A 10439-nucleotide genomic window follows, 5' to 3' on the forward strand; every position below is an offset into this window, starting at 1 on the left:
AACTACGGATGCAAATGGGCCGAAAATTTCCAGTCAATTTTCTGCCCCTTTGCAATCCTGCATATAACCTAAACTATAACCTAAACCTAAATGCAACAAAACCCTACCCCTAACCCTAATCATCACTGTAATATGAAATCTCATGTTTTCATATGATCAAAATCATAAGTTCATCATACAATGTTAAGTCATACAAATTATTTCGCATTTTTAATGAGAATGTGATGGAAAAACAAGCTTTCAGAAGAATGAAACTCTAAGGACAGAAAGGACACTTACTGTTGGAACACAAACACACACACTTTGGAGTATATTTGGAGAACTTCTCCTTCTTCAACAGAAATACTGTAGGCTATAGAGAAAAAATATATCTATTGTCCTTGTACTGCTTATGTGAACCTATAGTACTTCAAATACAATGGAGCAGTAATAGACATAATAAAACAGACCCAGAACTGATTTCCAACACGCAGTGACTGTCTCTCTGATGAAAGAGCTCCAGGGATCAATTGCAATACATAGCAAAGCTCCTGTCAAAACTTCCACTCTTTCCAAGGCCAACATGGTCTGCCAGTTGCCAAATGAGCTTTTTTTTTCCATCAATGTCCACAGAGAGCCAGTAGTCAATTCTGATATAAGTCATTCTTTCTGTAGATATTAAAAGGTACAATAAACTAAAATCTGTTCCGGAAAGATAAGGTTGAATATTAACATTATCCTGAGGTTTAAAATAATACAACCTCAGAGCATTTTCATTACACAGAGGGTCTTAGTTAAATTAAATATAAACTTTGTCTCAGCTCCTTGAGACTATTGTTGACATACAATGAAGGCCCGATCACATCAAGGATGATAACTATAATTCAGTCAGGACCACGTAAGTACAAAAATTACCAGAGACAAACTTTTTAGTCAATTTTTTATTGGCGGTATGGCTCTGTTCTAAATTCCCTGTCCTTTTCATGAGCTCCATGAAAGCTAAGACCGGGAACAGCAGCAGCTTCTGGGAACAACCTCCCATTTTTTTAACTGGGAGAGTAGCACAAAAACACTGATTGAAGGAACACTCCACTTTTTTTGAAAATAGGCTCATTTTCAAACTCCTCTGGAGTTAAACTGTTGAGTTTTACCGTTTTCGAATCCATTCAGCCGATCTCCGGGTCTGGCGGTTCCACTTTTAGCATAACTTAGCATAGTTCATTGAATCTAGGCTGATATGGCGGTCTAATCAGATTCAATGAACTATGCTAAGCTATGCTAAAAGTGGTACCGCTATACCCGGAGATCGGCTGAATGGTTCCGAAAACAGTAAAACTCAACTGTTTAACTCTAGGGGAGTTGGAAAATGAGCCTATTTTCAAAAAAAGTGGAGTGTTCCTTTAAGTTAAATACAGGAGAGTGGGGAGGAGGTGGGTTGCAAGCAGCATGCAGTGGAAGCAGCCAAGCAAGCAGAGAGATGGAAGCTGGGTTTAAGTAATGCACCTTATTTGAGAGTTGCCAATTGAGTCCATAGAAATCAGATCAGCTGATATGGGTGGGGTTGGAATTTGTGAATCAGCTGATAGCGGAGCTTGACTACGAGGCCTGCCTGAACTAACGCAGAATGCTTGATCAATAATGTCAAAGATATAGTTGTAGAAATTGTTCTAAATATAAAAGAATAGCTCTGTCCACACCACAGCTATAATGATAATGGCACAGAGAAACAATATCGTTGGAATCACTTTCAGAATGATTTTTTCCCAGCTGATGAACGATAATAACATTGACAGCAAAACCAGAATCCATCCTACTTTAAGAGAAACAGCATTTAACCCTCTGGGGTCTGAGGGTGTTTTTGGTTCCCGGAGAGTTATTGACATGCCCTGAAATTTGTTGTTTTTCAGTTCCTTATAAACATATTAATGGCTAAAGTCTGATTACACTTTATTCAGCACAAACAGGACTAAAATAATAGGGCAAATGACCAGAATAATATCCTCTGCTGGTGTGGAGTCTAATATAGTTATCGTTATAGTTATCTTTGTAGTTATTGTTCTTGGTGTGTGAAGAGCATAAAGTGTGAAGAGTGGGCCTTGAAGGGTTAGTCCACCCAAAAATTACATTTCTGTCATTAAGTACTCACTCACTTGTCGTTCCAAACCTGCAAGACCTTCGTTCATCTTTGGAACACAAATTAAGATATTTTTGATGAAATCCAAGTTTTTTTTATCCCCCATAGAAAGCAAACGTAATTACCATCATTCAAAGTCCAGAAAAGTAGTAAAGACATCGTTAAAATAGTCCATTTGACTACAGTGGTTCAACCTTAATGTTATGAAGTGACGAGAATACTTTTTGTGTGCAAAAACAAAACAAAAATAACAACTTAGTTCAACAAGTTCTTCTCTATTCTGTCAATCTTGTATGCAGTTGAGGCAGTGAATGTAGTTCAGTGCTTCTGTGTTTGCGTCCAAACGCCAGCTCAGTACACAGAAGCACTGAACTGTATTAACTGCGTACGAGACTGACAGGTAGAGAAGAAATATCTTAAAGGTGCCCTAGAACCAGTTTTTACAAAATGTAATATAAGTCTAAGGTGTCCCCTGAATGTGTCTGTGAAGTTTCAGCTCAAAATACCCCATAGATTTTTTTAAATTAATTTTTTTAACTGCCTATTTTGGGGCATAATTAACTATGCACTGATTCAGGCTGCGGCCCCTTTAAATCGCGCGCTCCCTGCCCCCCGAGCTCTCGACTACAATACAATGCATTTACTAAGTTCACACAGCTAATATAACCCTCAAATGGATCTTTACAAGATGTTAGTCATGCATACTGCATGCATGCATCGGATCACGTGAGTATAGTATTTATTTGGATGTTTACATTGATTCTGAATGAGTTTGAGGCTATGCTCAGTGGCTAAATACATTTATATACTGTTCAAAGGTTTGAGGTCAGTTAGGGTTTTTTTTTTGTGTGTGTGTGTGTGTGTGTGTGTGTGTGTGTGTGTGTGTGTGTGTGTGTGTGTGTGTGTGCTTTTGTTTATATTACATTGTGGGGACCAAATGTCCCCATGATGTAATATAAACCTGAGTTCACCTACATCGTGGGGACCAGCCAGCGGTCCCCACAATGTAAATGGGTTTATAAATCATATAGAATGAGTTTTTGTGAAAAAGTAAAAGTTTGCACAGTTTCCTGTGAGGGTTAGGTTTAGGGGTAGGGGCAGGGTAGGGGGATAGAATGTACAGTTTGTTCAGTGTAAAATGCATTGAAGTCTATGGAAAGTCCCCACAATTCACAAAAACAAACATGTGTGTGTGTGTGTGTGTGTGTGTGTGTGTGTGTGTGTGTGTGTGTGTGTGTGTGTGTGTGTGTGTGTGTGTGTGTGTGTGTGTGTGTGTGTGTGTGTGTGTGTGTGTGTGTGTGTGTGTGTGTGTGTGTGTGTGTGTGAAAGAAGTCATTATGCTCACCAAGGCATTTTATTTGATCAAAAATAAATGTTACATTTTAAACTATTTTCTATTTGAATATATTTTAAAATGTAATTTTTCCAGTAATGATTAAAAGATACATTTTCAGCATCATTACTCCAATTCTAGAAATCATTCTAATATGAAAGAAAGTTTAAAAGAACATTTATTTGATGTTTATTTGATTTTTTTTTTTTTGGAACAAACTAAAAGATTTTCAGTAACACTTTAGTTTAGGGTTTAATTCTCACTATTAACTAGTTGCTTATTAGCATGCTAGTACTAGGATATTGGCTGTTTATTATTTCTTATAAAACACACATTAATGCCTTATTATGTATGACCATATTCAACATCCCATAATCCTACCCAATTCCTTAAAGGGTTAGTTCACCCAAAATGAAATTTCTGTCATTTAGTACTCACCCTCATGTCATTCCAAAATAAACCCTTTAACTTCACTTACTACCTTTAACTACCTTACTAACTAGTAATATGCAGTAATTAGGAGTTTATTGAGGCAAAAGTTATAGTTAATAGTTAGTTAATAGTGAGAATTGGACCCTAATCTAAAGTGTGACCAGTTTTTTTTTTTTGTCACTTTTAATAAATTGAATGTAAAGTACTTTTAAATTGTACTACTGTAAATTGTGTGTTTTATATATGTCATAGATATTTCTTCCAATTTCCAAATGAGCTGTTTTATTCACATTTATTAAAATCTAAATAATATACATAGAGAAATCCCTGACTTTTCATTGCAGACTTAATTCTCAGTGCGGTTAGTGACATTGATCTCTTCTGAAACTCTAAAGGAGGCACATTGATTACTGCATTTTTTTAAGCAAAAGTCTCCATTTGCTCTCCATTTAATCACATTGCTGTCAAGAGAAACAATTGTGATATTGCAGAGATCTCATTTGTGATTTTTCTTTCCAATGGGATGCGTCAAAATGTAACTTCCAACACAAATGACAGCACAGCTGCTGTAACAACAAAGACGCATAAAGCTAGAAATTCTTCGCATGACCTTGAAGAGTCAATTAAAACACACAGCTGCACGCTCCGGGTACAATTTTATGCTTATTTGGGATACGTCTACAAAACTGATCATATATCAGTCACAAAAACAACATCTGCACCATCTCCATTTACTCAATTTTGATGCAACAGGCTAAGCATTTACCACATTGCAATGGCCTTTTTCATTGTCTCAGCCTCACAATTTCACATTTCGATAATTTTCCATATTAGCCAATATTCTCTTCTGTGCGTGTCAAAGCTGAAGGGCCCTTAGACTTCACCCTCCCCAGCTCCTTCATTCCCCTCTCTGCAAGCTTTGGTCCGTACAAATCCAATTTAGCAAATCTATTTTGACATTGAATTTGCACTCATTCAGATGTGGCATCGGACTCTCTGTTCCTCAGGTCTCTTTCTGTAATGAAATGTCTGCAGCAGACCTGAGAGCTGATTACAGATCCCGCTATTCAAGAATATCGTTTCTAACTGCTCACCACTATCAAAATGTGATCTTTACAACCAGACATCTTCCCACGTCTCGTGTTGCAAAAATTTGCACCTCAGGGCTCGTACGATGTAGGAGACAAAATAAGAGAAACATTTGTAAGTGATTTGTTTCAGCAATTGTGATATTTATGTCGACTGAATCATTATACCTGGAGAAAGCTATCAGTTACAATCTCAATGCCAGTTGTCTGGCTCACTCAGGACCCTTGGAGGATAAGAAATCTGCCATCTTTGCTCATGGGAACACACAGAACTTTTTGAGTCAATCAACTAAACCGTAAATACCATGTGACTAATCACACTAGAGCTGCTAGATGCTGATGGCATCACAAGAACACACGGTCCCAAACACTTCACTAGCAACTATCCAGAGATCATGTGCTGTAATAAGAAAAATAGTGAAATCCATTTTTTCAAATAGTGAAATTCATTAATACTATTATTAATTAGATTTTTTTTATTCTTCCAAACATTTTAGAGCACTTTTAAGGCCAATTCACACTGCACAGACAGGCACTTTGGCTACGTTCACACCGCAAGCTTTAAAGGGTCAGTTCACCCAAAAATGAAAATTCTGTCATTAGTTACTCACCCTCATGTCAATCCAAACCCGCAAATGCTTTCTGTTACTCCATAGAAAGCTACGCAACTGAAACTCTGATGCTTCCATTTACCACAACTGATGTGTGAGTTGATGAATGTTTATATCTGAATATAAGCCTGTTCATCATATAAAGCAATCGAGTCTCTTCAGAAAATTTGGACTAAAGTCTTACAGGTTTGGAACAACATGAGGGTGAGTAATTAATGACAGAAATTTAATTTCTAGGTGAACTATCCCTTTAATGCTCAATTCCAATTTATTGCTCAGATAGCTTTTTTTTGTATAGCTGTTCACATTGTTGTTTTAAATGTGGCCAATATCAGATTCCAGTGTGAACAGATTATCGCCCTGAACTGACCCGCACGCACAAAAGAACGATAAAAAGACTGATCTGCTGCTGAACCCAACAAATTTATGTGCATGCAATATTAGAAAGAAAAAAACACGAGGATGTGAAAAAAGAGAGCAGTTTTTAAACTTGTATGATGTTTTGCATGTGTATAGAGCTGTCACTGTAATACTTATGAGTTCTGACACATCAATATCCATCACTGACTACCTTTCGGAACTGTCTTAACAACGTAAAATCTTTGAAGTGACTCCCATGAGTGCAGAATTGTGATGAATGTTGAGTGACGTAAAAGTTGCATGGATTCCTATTTGACAGACTAAGGTCACATTGCAAAATATCAGACCTGTATCGTATTTAAGACCACATATGGAAGGAGCCCAAATCAGAATTAAAAAGATCAGATTCCATGTGGTTTGTGCTGTTCACACTGTCATGACAAAAACAGATCTGAGTCACATATGAGTATAAAAAAAATTGGATTTGGACCACATTTACCTGCAGTCTGAACATAGCCTCTGTCAGATCAGTGTGTTAACCATCGGCATCTGTCTGACCTTTTTTTTTACCAATTGAACATGTCGAATCTGTGCTTGTCTGGTTGTGAAATGTCTGAGAAGTGACATACTGTAATCTGGTGATTGTCCCTGTTGGTCACCGTCTGTTTTAAAAATAAAAACTTTGTTTTTCAAAGTGTTGCCATAGAAGAACCATTTTTTGTTCCCCAAAGAACCTTTCAGTGAACATTTTTTTTTTCCTTTAGGCCAATTCACTCTGCACCAACAAATGGGACCAGGTTTTGTTAGATCAGTGTGTTCACCCTGTCAGCGTCTGTTGCCGTTGATCTTATTTCTTGTTTTAGCTTGTTTGTTGGGTTGCGGAATGTCTAAGAAGCGACGTACTGTAAACTGGTGATTGTCCGCATTGGTCAGCATCTGTCAGTGTAGTGTGAACTGGCCTTTAATGTGAGGTTCCATGGATGTTACAGGTTTTTCATGGAACCATAGAATGCCAGTAACGAACCTTTATTTTTAAGAGTGCGTGCAACTCATCCTGCTACAGTGATAAATATATGAATATGAATGACACCTCAAATCATGTCTAATTGTCTAATTACATTTCTAAGTGAATGGACATGTATTTTGCACAGCGGGTGATAAAATCTGTGAAAAAAAAATAAAAAATCTCTTAGATTTATATTTAAATAGTACTTGGCAACAACTTAGTGACCACATGGCAATGCCACTGAAACTAGCAATACTGGGAAAGCTTTCCAGCAGCATCAAGAAAAGTAGTAAAAAAAAAATCAATGTTATAATGTTTCACTTGCAAAACGGTTTTCCACATAATAGGTTAAAAAGACCGCATTTATATCTTGAAGAAAGTGACTTCATAACATAATTTTCATCCTTTTCCCAAGTGAAATTTACTGCACGATCACACAAATAACTGCAGAGACTCTCATGGGCTAGAAGACAGCAAGAACAAAAACAGCAGAATCAAGAACATTGTTTTCAAATCAAAGGCTTTTTGGCTGTTGCTGTCATCGGAAAACAGGAAAATGATCAGGTATTTAAAAATGCATGGATGAATTATTCCAAAATAGCAAGGTGTTTTAACTGTATGCATCAATAATTCAAACCGATGCCCAAGTATGCTATTAGAACATATTCTTTTATAAATAATCCATACTATCCCAGCAATAGCACTTGACATAGTTTGACATAGTAGACACACTCACACTGCAGGTATTGCAGAGAGAGCCTTTGGCTAGTTTCAGTTTGAATACACACAGAGACAAGAGAGCTCAGACAATTATACTCTCCACAAATTACCCTTGATTAAGCAGCAGAACACCAGCTGCAGAGCAACAACACCCAGAGATTCTCCCCTCTGCCTGCTCGCACATACCCAACCAGTCATTCCCTCAACATCCACAGCACATCCCAGTGCTTCCACTCCCTCTCATGCACAATCAAGAAGAAGCCTAACTGTAAACTCTGCGTAAATATTTACATAATTACAACCCGAGAGAATTCAGCATAAATGTGTGTTTCCCAGCTCCCAGGGTTATTTTACTTCCTACCAATGCTGTTTCTGAATCGTGCATTAAAACAATTAATTAAATTACAAATTAATCAAATGGCACAGGTTGAACAATCACTTTTTTTAGAACAAACACAATGCAGTCAAACACAAGAACCAGTCAAGCGGAGAAAGAAACAGATTGACGCAAAAAACAGGAAAGACTTATGAGAGATTTCATGGGAAGGGATCGGTGATGGCTTTTACCTCCATCTGCTGTGCATTGTGAACTAAACTGATACTAATGTCTCTTCGCTCTGGCAGTGATGTCTAACCCGTCATGAATAATACAGGCCTGAAGTACATGTTAGTGCCACTCAGGGGGGTTTTCCCTTGGCTTGCACAGGCAGAAAATGGAACAGCGAGGCAGAAACAGGGTCGGCTCTCCCACAAGGAATGAATGACACTGATTTGCCTTTCTGCCTTGCTTTTCTGTCCCTGGTCCTTTCAGGCGACGGATGCACTGATATACAGATAGATATACAGATAGATAGATAGATAATTATAAGCTGTGACTCACATAATGAGGGAGGCTAGAACATTCAGGGCTAGACTAAATATAAATGATGCTGGTGTAGGAATGAATGAATGAATGCTTCATAATGTTTACTTACTATTAAACGCCATCATGGGAATCATGGACAGCCTGTTGCAAGCACCCCCCGCCTTTTCTTTCTTTTCCTTCCATGCTTTCGAGGTTAACACGAATACCAACACCTAGCAACTACAAACTGCAACTGCCTTCTGCATCTACACGGCCAAAATGTGGTGTTAAAAATGGCAAGCGATATCAAGCATGACCTCCCAGAGTCAAGCCGAAGCCTGCGTAATCGGGTGCATTGATAAAACTGGCCACCTGTTAAGCATAAACTTCACAGAGCGCATGTATAAACGATGCGTATTTCATGCGGTTTGTGCGCAACAACAAAAAACGAATTGGTATATGCAGGTTTACCTTATAGCCTTCGTGTCTGTGTTTATTCTCCTCGAGCCACACGCGACTGTCAGAAGACAGCGGGCTGCTTTTACTCCGCGGCGAAACGGAGTTCCTGGCTCCCTGGCATCTATCAGGCGTGCATGCACGGGCGTGATGAGCTGGATTCCGCTGCTCGTCAGATCTCAGGCTGTCGTTTTCACGGTGCTGCAGCAGAGACGGCTGCTGGCTTCTCAGCTCCCCGGATCCTCTCACGCAGCAGTTGGGCAGGCTGCTCCTCAGCAGCCGCTGCTGCTGAACCTGTAGCTGGAGGGAAGGTGGAGGGTTGTGACGCTGGCTTGGATGCTGCTGTTGCTGCAACAGCTGTTGATGCTCTTGCAATCCGCAGCTGCACGAACAATGATCTTGTTGGCAATTCGCAGTTTTGGCAACACTCTGCTGCCGACTTAGGGAGGGTTTGGAACAGTCTGTGAGACTTGGGTTGCTCCCTTGGCTTTTGACTGGTGCTTCCTGACTGAAAGGGCTGGGCAGGTTCTCTTGGCTCTGTTTTGGCAAGGGGTGTGCGGTCTGTCTAAGGCCACCCCTGTGCTCCGCGTGTTGGTGGTGGTGCTGATGGACGGCTCCCGAGTAGCGATGCTGCATCCCCGCCTCACCTGCGGCGGAGTGCCGCTTTGCGTTGCAATGATCCGGCACCCTTTCGCTGCGCGCAGCCCCGGTGGAGTCAAGAAGGCCCGTTTCATTGGTAGGTTTGACCAAGACCAGCCTCATCACGTCACTATGGAGTTACAGGGAGCCCCGCCTACATGTGACAGTCGAAGTGTTTATATGAATGAGTATACTAAGGGAGGTGCGAATTATGGGGGGGGGGGGTGTTCAAACCGGACTCCCCGAATTGATATTCGAACCCCCTAAAGGAAAGCAAAACAAAATGATGGGGGGGCTTAGTTTAAATACATTTTTATACAAGTTTAGGTTCAGCGAAAAAACGCTAACGAATAAAAGTTGTGTTGGCTTAATAGTGTAACCATAGCAACAGGAAGCGCTCGAGCGATTCCATGCGACTGTGATGAGGCTTTTTAACGGTCATCAATATCGTAAATCCTGCGAAGTTTTTTATATTTTATTTTTTTTTTTAAATGTATGTACATTTATAACACTATATTTAGTAGTATATTACATTTGCATCAAATTACAAAAAAAAAAAAAAACGCTGCTGTGAGGGTGTTTCTAATACAGCGGCTACGGGAGTGACGGTAAAAATGACATCTTTCTCTCTTCTGACTGCTGTTGTCAATCGCTCTTTATTTTTATCCTCTTTTTGAAAGTTTTGAAAACACTATTGTGGAGTTTTTCTTTAGCTATGTGCGCAAATGGAAACTCAAAAAATATAGTCTAATTCACCGCTATAAAAGTTTACCCAACTATGATGACTTCCCCTTCTGAGAAAAACGGAAATGTGAAAAGGGTCTATTGCGGATTGTC

At 39.3% G+C, this 10439-nt stretch overlaps 1 protein-coding gene across 1 annotated transcript in view; it reads right to left on the minus strand.

Annotated features, from left to right (window-relative positions):
• The window catches only part of kcnn1b (potassium intermediate/small conductance calcium-activated channel, subfamily N, member 1b), a 45202-nt gene extending 35477 nt beyond the window's left edge, over positions 1 to 9725 (minus strand). Inside the window, exon 1 of the mRNA XM_067395613.1 lies at positions 8979 to 9725. Coding sequence (XP_067251714.1) covers positions 8979 to 9725 — 747 coding nt within the window. The remainder of the gene's footprint in view (positions 1 to 8978) is intronic.
• Between the last annotated feature and the right edge of the window lie 714 nt (positions 9726 to 10439).

The sequence above is a fragment of the Chanodichthys erythropterus genome, chromosome 9, assembly GCF_024489055.1.
Source record: "Chanodichthys erythropterus isolate Z2021 chromosome 9, ASM2448905v1, whole genome shotgun sequence".
Lineage (NCBI taxonomy): Eukaryota > Metazoa > Chordata > Actinopteri > Cypriniformes > Xenocyprididae > Chanodichthys > Chanodichthys erythropterus.